This window comes from Mesoplodon mirus (genome assembly GCF_964341445.2).
Source record: "Mesoplodon mirus genome assembly, chromosome: 9".
In the NCBI taxonomy this organism is placed as follows: domain Eukaryota; kingdom Metazoa; phylum Chordata; class Mammalia; order Artiodactyla; family Ziphiidae; genus Mesoplodon; species Mesoplodon mirus.
The window spans coordinates 82,080,873-82,093,794 of record NC_138985.1 but is presented as its reverse complement, the minus strand read 5'-3'; the positions used below and the strand labels follow the sequence as shown (position 1 = coordinate 82,093,794).

General features: G+C 38.2%; 2 protein-coding genes across 5 annotated transcripts in view; one reads left to right on the top strand and one right to left on the bottom strand.

Annotated features, from left to right (window-relative positions):
* TFEC (transcription factor EC) overlaps positions 1-12,922 on the top strand; it is a 662,156-nt gene that overhangs the window by 393,448 nt on the left and 255,786 nt on the right. The window lies entirely within an intron of this gene.
* TES (testin LIM domain protein) overlaps positions 1-12,922 on the bottom strand; it is a 43,938-nt gene that overhangs the window by 16,039 nt on the left and 14,977 nt on the right. For 2 of the 3 annotated variants that reach the window (XM_082631953.1, XM_082631955.1), the window contains exon 2: positions 1,493-1,578. In XM_082631953.1, coding sequence (XP_082488079.1) covers positions 1,493-1,578 — 86 coding nt within the window. Of the gene's footprint in view, positions 1-1,492; positions 1,579-11,084; positions 11,162-12,922 lie in introns of all 3 variants that reach the window. The other variant, XM_082631954.1, reaches the window with a different exon arrangement.

Here is a 12,922-nt window from a genome sequence, read left to right as displayed (position 1 = left end):
TCTGAAAATATCAGATGATAGTTATCTACAATACAAAAATAACATAGAGCAAATAAGAACTACTATAAACTAACCTGATTTAGAGAAAAGATGCCATCACTTAGGAATGAGCTTTAAAAATCTCATCAGCAGTTTTTGGCAAATGTATAGTCAAACTAAAAAGAGTATATTTTAAGACTGTGGAGCAAGCACTGTGCCCAGCAGAGGGCAGTGCAGCTCTCCACAAAACTCACTGAGTACAAATGAGAGTCGCGCTCACATTAGGAGCTGAAATATTCTAATCCATGGAAACTACTTTGTCACTGGTGACTTTACCTTTCTAAAACATGACAGACATATTGACAAACTGCTATGTCCCTTGAAGAGGTAGCACAAGGAAGAGCTATTAAAGTCCTGTAATTTTGAAATTCCCTGGAACATATTAGCTCCTTCCAGATAAAGAACCGTATCATCATTTGGGGAGGGCTAAGGTTTCCTTTGCCTTCACTATTTAAAACAACTGTCTTTGTTTCCTAAAACTTACTAAATAAATGAGCTTTTAAAAGAGCCTAATATCCCAAATTTTATTTTACATTCTCCTTTAACTTGCACTGTATACCGCCTCAATAGCTGAAGACATTTTTTATTCTAGAGCATTTCCTATGGAAATACTCAGTACAAAGTGGTTCTCAAGTAAGATTCATTCCAACAGGCAGCTTCCATCCTAATAATGTATGGTTGATCATTTTAATATTTTTCTTCTAGCAATATTGTGCTAATTCTAACTTTGAACAGACTTATAAACTACTATTACAGTCTTGACGGCCACTGATGAACATTTATGTTCTTCAAAAGAACAGGTTTAAAATACCAATTTTAGGTTTATATGATGTATGATAATACTTTTTTAAAAACATGCAAATAAGAGCTATACAAAATACACATTTTTGATCCACTAACATTCATCCTCCACATATAGGCACTTGATTCAAACCAAAACAATGGCGATGAATTATTATTTTTTTAAACTCAAGTGTTTCAAAGTTTTTCAGTAGTAAATTTACAGCTGAAAATTTTGAAAAGACCTCTAGATTCAAGTCAATTTCCTGAGAACTAGGACATGACTGCTCAATTCATCATATTTATTGTTTATCGCAAATGTACAGATGAGATGTGCAGTTATACATTTTTAACAAAAGAATAACTAATAAATAGTCCTTCAAGATTACCACAAACTTATTTGCCACTCAGAAAAGAAACGTATTCAGTATTTCAGTCTCACAGGAAAACTGAAGAACAGCAAATAAATCAAACAATTCTAAATATAGTCACTATGGCCCAATTAGCTCGAATAATGATGGGAAGTCAGAATAGCTTTACTTCTTAAAAAAGAATATAACAGATCCACAACTTAGCAACCATGCTGGGTAGCCTGTAAGCGATCTCTGCTGTCTGAGGAAGCAGTGACAAAAAGCAGGGATTACTATTGTGGTTGTGGTTTTCAAAACGTTACCTCCAGAAGTGCAGTTCGAACCCCTCACATTTTCCTTTGCATTTTAAACAGGGGGCTCCAAATCCTTGCTCATGTCCTAAGCCCATCTGTTAAAGAGAAAACAACATGAACCTGTTATTACATTTTTTAAAAAAATCTTAAAAAATTCAATAAATTACACCTTTAATTGTATTTACCACTCTTGTTGATATAACTTGCAAATAAATCTTTTATGAGTGTCACATTGTTTAGTCAGTGATGACACCCAGGTAGGTACATTAAATGGCGATTCCAAGTACACACACAACATACTTTGTATTCTTATTGCTTTTTTTCATGAATAGAAAAGCATTAGAATACAACTACATAGAAGACTACAAATATTGCAAGTGACAAAAAGTCATGAATTCATCTCTTTGGCCACTTCATGACCTGTATACAATAGATACAGGGAGCAGTCAGAGGAGCCAGAGCTCGGAAAGCAAGCCTAGCCCCAAATGACATATTTTTTGGCAAACACGGAATATGCAAATGATTTAGGGAAATACAATTTAATATTATTATTTTATTTTTTGATAAATATAATAATAATAGCAACAACAAACATATTGAATGCCAGGAATAGAGAGAAAGTATTTATCTCATTGAAATCTTACAGAACCTCATAAAATGCTTATAAAGTAGGCAATAGTGTTCTCCATCTTAGAGATGACAACTGAAATTCAGAGAGGCTGTAGAGCTTGCTTAAGATCAAAATGTTAATAAATGGTAGAGAAGAGATCTGACTCCAGGTCTACCTGATTCCAAGATCTGTGCTCTTATGCCTGAGGAAGGGGTGGAGGGGTTGTACTACTGTCCTCATTATAGCAGACTATTTCCCTTTCCTGTATTAAACAATAAGCCTCTGGAACTCCTGAGACATGACTTAATAAGCAGAAGAGGGGGGTGCAGATGAGGGAAGGACACAAGAAGGAATGGAACCTCTTTTACCCAACTATTGATACTAGAGTAAAAAAGACTGACTGGCTTTGCTTCAGCACATCGGCAAATCACCAGTGCCTCGATTATTCTGTAGCTTAAATATTACATCAGTGACTGCTGACAAATTTGTTACTGCCTAGTGTCTGGAGTAAGAGTTCAAGCCAGATGAGAGATTCTTTTCAGTGGCTCCCTGTTGTAGCTTGACCAAGTTGTGTTTTTCACTGTGCAATCAAAACCACATTGTAACTTGTTCCTTGAAAGATCAGCTTGACCATGCCCTGAAGTTTAAATGAAGCCCTTCCATTTTTCCCTGAAGAAAATGACCACATCCTCTTATGATAACTAAGGGCATATTCAAAACCAGCTGGTCCACCCAGCTGCTTAGGAGAACCTACAATATTTTAAAGGTATACCCTCTCAAGAATACTTTCTAAAAGGGATAAAAATCTGTCCAGCATTAACTAAACTTTGTCACCTTTGCCATGTCTCCATTACCAATTTTCAAAGATTTAGAATTCTCTAAATTGTATACTTTAACACTAGACACTTTTTTTTTAAAGAATGAAATTATTTCCTTGTCACTGATCATCATAGTTCACAGTACGGAAATAAAGTGGGTTACGCAAAAGACAGAGAGAATCTAGCTATTTTAGTTTTCTGGTCTTTTGCAAGGAACATAATTAAAGAGTTTTCTCCATTATGATATCCACAGTAAAATGAACAGCAAATCTAAAAAGAGGTCAATTCTTTTTCAAGCCCTTTCTAGTTTTCCATTACAGGAGAGGTAACAATCCTGAATCCTCCTGGTATATGGATTTGCCTCATACTGTGTTTCATGCATCTCCTGCTAAACTCTGATCCCAAATGAAAATTAAGATTACATTATTAAGGCTTAATCACATAGCTTAGCTTAAATCAGCTGCTTCAAACTCTCTTGTATATAATTCACAGTAAGAAATACATTTTATCCCATGAAAGAGAACATGCAGACATACACAACCTTATATGTAAGTGTGTATAAAATCCTGAAACAAAGATTTACTGGCTTATTTAATAATGGAGAACTAAGTACGCTTCTGCCTCTAAGTTAAATGGCCACCTAAACAAATTCTTGCCTGCCTTCCAATCTAAATCATCTGGTCTGAGCAACACTTGCCTTAATAAAATACCAGAAACATACTGGACCAATACCATCTCATTTTGTATTTCTGAATGAAACTCGGAAGCTCAGCTAATATAACTAGAACCTCAATTCGTCAGCAGAGATTTTACACTAAGGCCTCAGTGTAGCTCATTGCTGATTTACAAAGTCAGCCTTGGAAAGGGGCAAGTTGTTTCTTTCCTACCTGCTTTTCAATCTTCTTAAAATGGTTATCAGTTTATTTATTAAAATTATTAGAACTGGTGGTGTCTCATGAACATCTACTCTTTTAAAGTGCCCCACATATTCTTAGTGCGGGACAGGCCTAGGCGTCCCCCTGGTGTAAGAGATCAGGAAACTAAAATTCAGAGGAGAGATGATTTGCTCCTGGTCGTACAGCTAGTCGACAGCAACCTAAAACCCAGTGTCTGACTTGTGCTGCACTGTGCTAGTGCTGCTGGGGCAGACCCTATAGGGTGTCCAGTGGGAGCCCTTCCGTTTTCTAAAAAGGTTCTCTGCCTCATTTCTGCTTCAAGGAAAAGAACTACAGGCCCCAAGCCTCCTGCAACACGTCTCAATGGAGATGGCTTTGAGGCCTCTATAAAGAGAAGCCTTGAATCAGGCAGGGAGGTTGGGAAAGCTCTTTTGAACAAGTGATAGCTGAACTGAGCTGGAAAGGATGAGCAACAATCTAACTCAGTAAAGAGGAGGAGGAAGTACGTTCAAGGCAGAGGGGACACCATATTTGAAGCCTGTGACAGAAGAGGGATGGTTAGAGCTGAGGACATCTTGGAGTACTTGAGAGGTGATACGGCCAGCCTTGCCGCAGGCCAAGTGGGGTTCTCTCTCTTTTTTTCCTTTTCCTGAGGAAGAAATAAATCTCCTGAACAATTTGGTGTCTTAGGCCACCAGATTTAACAGAGAAAACATTCCCAGAGAAAGGATGATACTCTAAGGAGGAAGCTTTAGAGAAAAGCCATGCAGGCAATGGGGGTGGGGTGGAGAATGGGGGCAAGAGCCCCTCTTAAGTTCTGCTGGCCAAACCTCAGGGTTAGGGAGACCCATGGAAATAAAGTGCGTTATGCAAAAGACAAGAGAATCTAGCTATTTTAGTTTTCAGGAAATACGACTCTGAGAAAAGCAGTAATTTGAGAAAAGAGCTCTGCAGTCTGCCCTGGAAAACTCAGAAAGCACTGCTCCAATGTTCTTCCACCCCTGCCGGCCGGCCTGCCTGGAAGGTCAACTTAATCTCCATACAGGCTCTTTCCTGCAATATGGGTTTGTGACCACCTTAAGAACATGTCCCTTCCCACCTTCCGAAACACACACACTTTCCTCTTCCCGCAGGGCCCAGACATCAGGAGTGAGTGAGGGGGCTCTCAAAAATCACAAAGAGACAACAAGTAAATGAAAGAGAGTGGAATGAGGTCATGGCAATATGATACACTCTCTCCTGCTATAACCCAAAGGAAGCAGTTCTAATTAAAAAACAACACTCAAACCAAAAAAGCACCTAGTTTTCAAAACCACTGTTAGCAGCTAAAGTGATTAGAGAGTTTCAGACTGGCAATGAATTTACTCTCTTTAAGGGAATTTTATTAAATTTCCCCTGTAAATGAAGCTATAAAAAATCAACCTCTTTAACACCCAGCATTGAAGATCTCTAACTTATGCCACTTACTGGGTGGATACGTCTTCCATAATTTTACCCTTTTCATCATCCTCAGTTAGGATACAAAAGCACAAAGCCACTCAGACAACAAAGATCTGTGGGTCACACTCCAGCATTTTCCCTGTTTCCTCAATGTGCCTAGTTCCAGGCTAAGTTATAATCCAGAGTGCAATGTGTTCTCTAATCCTGTTCAATCCAATTTAGATGATAAAATTGCACCCCAGCAGACACATCCCTACTGGTGTGAGGCAACTTTCTTCTGCTTTTGTTCCCACGCCAATTTAGGCATCCAGGCATCTGCTACCCTCCCTTTAACAAGTCAAACATATATCAAATGAAGTAAAATGTACTGATTTTACTCTGTAGTAAAATGAGTTTCAGAGCCAGAGCTGCCCTAGGCACAGTTTCTCAAGACCTATTCCGAGACCTTTTGGGCAGAGGTCACAGGAGCTGGGATTCCCCAACTCTTCCTAGTCTCAGCTTGAGGGTCTGGAACCCCATCTGTCCTAAGGGCTCAGCCAATTTCTCTTCCTCCTTACTCTGTGTTCAGGATTCCCTTAAGTCCAGGATCCAGAATTCTTCTCACTATACCTTGTCCTTCCCCCTACCCGCAGCACAGACTGCATCCTTTGGTCAGGGTCCTTCTCCTTTCCTCAAGAGCCATGGCTGTTACTCTTAGACATCCGGATCTTACTGGTTAGTTTCTGCCCAGGTTTCTGGGCTGGAGAATTCTCGGTGAGGGATGAGAACAGGGAAGGTGTTATTTAATGATACCCATGGTGTGTGGGAGGGGGTGGTAGAGAGGAAGGGAAGTCCAGAAAGTATTAGCTCCTCAGCTAAGGCAGCCTGGCTGCTTAGAACGTGAAGTTCAGATCCTTGGAGTAATATAAACACCAATATATGTGTGCTCATATGTCGTATGTCACGAGAATTAGCTACACCAGGTATTAAGGAAATGATCAAGAATTACATGGCTAAACAGTGAAAATGTAGAAAGAGCACTGGAAGAGAGTCAGGAAAACTGTGATCTGGCCCCAAGGTATTATATCACTGCCAAGCCCAGTGATTTTTGAAGTCATTTTTCTTCTTTAGGCTTCATCTAGGTAATGAAGGAATTGAACTAGATCAATTCCAAGACACCTTTTAATTCTAAAATTATGACTGAAAATCATGTTTCAGAGTAACTTCATCTTAGTTGTTATTCAGCATGGTCGTCTGCTCAACATTTAAACACTAAATAGAAAATAATTATTTGAGAAAGCTAATATATTATTGGCTCTTACAGGTCAGAATCATTTGGAATTCAGCTTGGAATAGTAGTTTATAAAGTACACATAGGAAACAAAAAATTTACGTTCTGAGGGATAAGACACAGTTCTGTTGCACATAATTATTTCAACAGCAAATGTGATATAGTATTCCCTGCAGAGTCAATGCTTGGTGCCTGAAAACACATGTTTTTTCATAAGCACACAAGTCCCAAAGCTGTCTACTTCATATAATTTTAGTAACGCATTCTGGTCAGCATCAATACAAGGTTATGACAGATTAATTTTTCTTCTTCGGTGTCCAAGAAAACAGGTCCTTTGGATTGACTATATTTGGAAAAACTACAGTCACGCTTTAGGAATACCTATCAAGGTCCTTTGAAAAAATAAAAATGACGTATAATATTTATTCTGAAATACTAGTCATAGACATATAAGACTTTTTAAATATCCTTAATTATAGGATCCAGATACTGAGCTTATAGCACTATGATCTGTGCCTCCAAACATCCATCATCTCCTGCTTATTTTAGAGTAAGAAATGGGAATGGGTTCAATTTCTCTATATTCGTAATTTCAGGCAACCAGATAGGTTGGCAACATTTCAAGTGACCCTTATGACCCAGGAAAGGGTACTGCATGTCAGATACTTTAAAGAAAGAGGAAAGAAGAGTAGAGAACATCTGGTATTTCAAACACAGTCTGAGTTGATTTGGATACAATTTGGGTCTGGAAGATATTATTCAGTATTCATGGTGAGATCATCTGATTCATGCTGTTTTCATAACCAAATTTCCCTCTGGAGCAAAAAATCATATGTGGTTACTAAACAAGCAAGTGTTACTAAGACTTCTTTAACCATCTTGGAATGAAGCTGACCAAGGTAGATTATATGAAATACACATATATTCTCTCTCTCTGTACATGTGCATCTATATTCATCTACCTATACATATATATGTATACATACATGCATTCATATTACACTCTTAGGCGTTTTAGATCTTGTTCACACGAATGAATGTTCTGGACAAAGGAACTGCATTTCTAAGTAAATAATTCCTCTCAGCAAGTGGCTCTTTTAGAAACCTGGTATAATCTGTGAAGTTCCCCCCACCCAAACCCAAATCGATATGTTTTCATTAATCTCTCTGACAGAAGATTTTAAACAGTTTTAGATTTTTAGCTCAATGCCTGTTTCACATTATCTACTAAGATTTTTAGTAACCACCCCCCATAGAAAAAAAAAAAAAAGGTTAGGTTGCATAGAAAACCAGACTTAAATGTAAAAAGAGAGGCATCCTTTAACTTCTATAGTTTGCCAAGTGTTTTAGGTGAGAACACTTTATAGGTGAGAATAATTTATTGTGATTAAGAGCCACAATTAATCATTCCTACTAAAATTGCTGTTATCTTTTCCTTTGCTCATAAGAACGAAAACTTGCCCTCTCTCACTTACTCAAGTCTGAAATACATGAGAACAAGAATGAAGAAAAAGTCGTTACCTAGTCACCCAAACTCGGGCCGGGAGGCCTTCTTTATCCTCGTCTAAGCCATGCTTTTTAGGTCCGTCTTTTCGGGTCTCTTCTCTAAAACCTATAGTTTCCTCCTTCGTCTCCACTCCACAGTTCGTGTTCAAACTTCTATCACATCAACCAGGGAACATACTCTCCAAACTAATCACTCCTTTCATATAATGTCATAGTGCTGCTCCCAAAATTATTTTAATAAAACCCAAAGATGATCATAACATTCCCCTTGTTAGATATTTTTAATGAGTGCAGTGAATTTCACAATGTCTTAGCCTGGCAGAGAAAAAAAAGCCTTTTCAACCTGGCACCACCCTCGCTCCTACAGCTCCCTTCCTTACACCCCTCCCCTCCAGCCGTGCTCTGCTTCTAGATGAGCTTTTTCCTTGCCTGGATCTCATTCCTCTTCTCCATCTGGTAAAATGCTACTCTCTATACACCCAGTTCAAACAGCAGTTACTCGGTGATACCTTCCTTGAACTATCCTCAGAAAAGTTCTTCTGAATTCCTATTGGTCTTGGTTCAAATTCTATTATTTAGTCCCTTTTTTCTATACTGTGACATCCATTTACCCCACTAGACTGTGAGTTTCTTGTTCATATTTGAATTCCTGACGCCTGCTACACAGCCTGAGATTTGTAGAAATGCCAAAAAGTGTTATCTATTTATTTAATACTTGTCTTAATTATCAAATGATCTATGACATAGCACATTTACCCCAAGGAATTCCCATTGCTTTAAACAAGAAAAATAAAAAAATTTTTTAAAAAGGGCTCTGGCAGGGGTGATGGTGATAATAAGAGCAATGGCAAGTATTGAGCAATTATATTGTCAGGCATGGTTATAAGATTTTTACATGGATCATCTCATTTTATACTCATAACAATTCTATGAAAACTATGAATTATTATCTGCATTTTCATCCAGATGAAGAAACTAAAGCAGAAAATTGTTAATGGGCCCAAGGTCAGTTGCACTGCAGAATGCCTGTTCTTTTTTTTTTTTTAAAGAAGATGTTGGGGGTAGGAGTTTTTATTAATTAATTAATTTATTTTTGCTGTGTTGGGTCTTCGTTTCTGTGCGAGGGCTTTCTCTAGTTGTGGCAAGCGGGGGCCACTCTTCATCGCGGTGCGCGGGCCTCTCACTATCGCGGCCTCTTGTTGCGGAGCACAGGCTCCAGACGCGCAGGCTCAGTAGTCGTGGCTCACGGGCCTAGTTGCTCCGCGGCATGTGGGATCCTCCCAGACCAGGGCTCGAACCCGTGTCCCCTGCATTAGCAGGCAGATTCTCAACCACTGCACCACTAGGGAAGCCCCAGAATGCCTGTTCTTAACCTCTAGTGCCTAAACATAGGTCATGAACATGGAAAGACCCTGGGTTAGATAAATATTTAGTAATTAATTTTTTAAAATAGAAAGAAATATAATTTTAACTTGAGATCAAAATATTATAGCCAAGAATAAAATAATCAATGAAGGGTCTTTAGTTTTTAAGACCACTTATTCAGAAGTAAGTGGGAATAAAACTTCATAGCAGATTCTAGGATTCATTTCCACATCCCTTCAGCTTTTCAGCACATGAAGTACAAAGCCAGAGCCCTACATGATGAATTTGTATCATAAAATCCACTGTGAGACAAATGGACTGACACCTTTTTGTTCACACATAGTAGTAAATCATCACTAACAAATCATTGTGATAGGAAAGAAAAGGAAACAAGTGATCTTTCAGTCTAAATAGTCTATAATAAATTCTATTCTGGTGGTACTGGGTCAATCTTCCTGGAACTTTAACAGATTAAATAGATAACTCCCACCCAGTCTTCCCCTACATTTCTTAGGTCAGTACCAGTATTAGGTAAATGATACAAGGACTGTAACCAAGGCAATCTGTCTACTTCGATCTGGGATGTAATCAAATTGCAGCAGATTGCCTAAGACATCCATACAACTTCAATAAATATGGTAACGTTTTTGACGATGATCAGAAGTAGATCCTGCTGCTTTTTTCTAGGAAACAATAATGAATTTTAGTTTTGGTAGGATACCTGGAAGCTATTCTAATTATGCTTTTTCTTAATGAGCACTGGTAGTTGTAAAGGTGGAAGTGGTAGTAAAAATACCTCAACCACCATTTGTTAAGATGTTAATACCTACCAGGCACAATACATACATCACCTTATGTAACTCTCAAGACAACCTGTGGGAAACTGTTATCACTCCTATTTCACAAATAAAGACACTGAGACTTGGAGAGATTAAGAAATTTGTCTAAGATTGCCCAGCTATCTTGTCGGCAATGTGCCAAGTGCAGAGCTGAGATTTGAATCTTGGCATACCTAACTCTAAATCCTGAGCTCTTGACTACAAAGTCACCACTTTTTTTCTCCAAAATGAGAGTTTGAAGATAAGTAATGATTTAAATGAGTAATATGCCTCATCTGTAACTTCTGTAGAACAATAGATTTTGATCTGAAAGACTACTTATTCGTCACCAGCCAGGAGCGCTCCTTCCTAGACAAACCTGAGACTGATTATAAGAAACCTGTGTCAGCTGCACTAACACTGAATGCCCTGAGGTGATTAATCACGCACACAAGAGGGCCCTCAAAAGAATGGGTCAGGAGTCAAGGAAAATATCCAGGGTCCTGATGCAAAATAGGTCTCTTCCAATGTTATAGCAAGAGAAAAAATGTTTTAAAAGAAACAACGAAATACAAATGAACAAATTGAATCTCAGAGTTGAAAGATCTTTATTCAAAACATGGAGACATCACTAGTACTGAAAATTACTTACTACATTATATAAACGAATCCATACATTTATGCAGTGTCCACGGGTTATATAATGAGGCAAAAACTGCAATCATTCTTTTCATTTTTTTTTCAAATCACTAAATTCCTAGATTTATAATGGAAAACCTCTGTATTAATTGCAAATTACCCTAAAACTTAGGGGCTGAAAATAACAAATATTTTCATCTCATAGCTTTCTGTGGGTCAGGCAGGTGGGAGTGACTTACCTAGGTGGGCGGGCTCAGGGCCTCTTGCAAGGTTGCAATCAGGGGTCAGCTAGGGCTGCAGTCATCTCAAGGCTCGACTGGAAGGAGATCCTCTTTTAAGCTCTCTCACATTGGCACCTATGACATGGCATCTGGTTTTCCCAGGAGCAAGTGATCCCACAGAGAGTGAGAGTACCCAAGACAGAAGCTGCAGTCTTTAATCTTGAAAGGGATATACCATCACATCTGCCATGTTATATTCCTTGGCAGCAGTTGACCAGGTCCAGCCCACACTCAAGGGAAGGGGAATATACAAGAGTATGAATTCTAGGAGGTGGGGATCAATGGGGGCCACCTTAGAGACTGTCTACCACAGCCTCTATTCTGTTTTGATTTTAAATACTAAGCGATTTGTGATGACAGACTTTACAAAGGGAGAGGATATAGGGTGTGCTTATCTACCACCCCTGACTTAATTTTTTTCCATTTCAAATATTTAAATGTGTCTTCACCCCAACGGGCATAGTAAAACAAAACTTTGCTCGTTCCTTTATGAATGCTCTTATTCACCTCAGTTTAACTGTTCACTCAGTCAAGATCAGGGAACAGTCTTCCAGAAGACAGGGTAGAATATGATTTTTAGTCTCTAAGTCTTATTCTCTAACCATCTCAATGTATATACATACACACTTGTGTGCACACATACTTGTGTTTTAGAACACAGCCCCAAACCAGAATACAAAATATCAGGTTTGACTAGCAAGAAATTTCTAGAAATATATTTAAGAGAAAAATTTCACAATTTTTATATGTCATAGCCCTCCTTAATGAATAGAGAATAAAACTGGAAAAAGATTGATATAAACCTTATTCTATTACATAACTCTTCTGGTGATGGAAAGTAAAGGAAAAAATATATAGCACTTCTTTGTGATATCAGAATGTAAATTACTTGGTTCAAATTAGGTAGTATTTATAGTCACCAGTTCATAACTAACTTCTCAGTACTGTATACTTTTTCGAAACCTAATGTATCCTCACCGTATTATTAGGGACAAAATAATTTAGATTTTTTTAAGAGATTGCACTTATTTTAGGTAGAAAATTATAAAAAGAAATGTATTGTGTCTGTTCAACTTATGCTGGCTCCTTATAAACGTTTTTCAAACTGACTACTATCAAATTATTTTTAAACTCTTACATAAAGGCAGTCACTTGAGATGTTCACCAATAGAATACCTCTTCTGCGAATTCTACTCAAAAAGGGCCTCCTCCTAACTCTGTTACTTTGAGAAAGACAATGCAGGCTATAAAAATGTCGCAGGCTATAAAAATGTCACAGGCTACAATTGCTGATGAAATGGCTTCTTAATTAGGATAGGCTGAGCTCTGGCTCAGTGGAAAGACTCCGTAATGCATTTGCTTTTATACGCAGGTCTCAGAGACTCCCAATTATTAGCTATAAAAGGGATTTTAAAAAACGATTCCAAAAGTCATCTGTAGGAGTCTCTTAAAAGAATTTAGATCATGACAAACAGTTCTAATTTGGTCTTGTGTCACTACCTCCACAGCTGGCTCTAAAGAGTAGATTCCACAGATAGTGCTGTGTATTGAGAAGCCTTTAATAAGACTGCATATCCCAAAACTTGAATATTGTCATCATTGTTTACCAGTCCTAAGGGCTATAGTATTATTTCTTTAGGAGTAACCTGTTATAGGAGTGGGGTGAGGATAACTATACAATTAAGTGATTATTGCCACTAATTGCCTATCTAATCAGAGCACACACAGGAAAAGAGGACAGTACAGGCATGTTTTCAGAGCCAGAATGAAGGGAAAGGCCTGTGGCATTGGCTGAG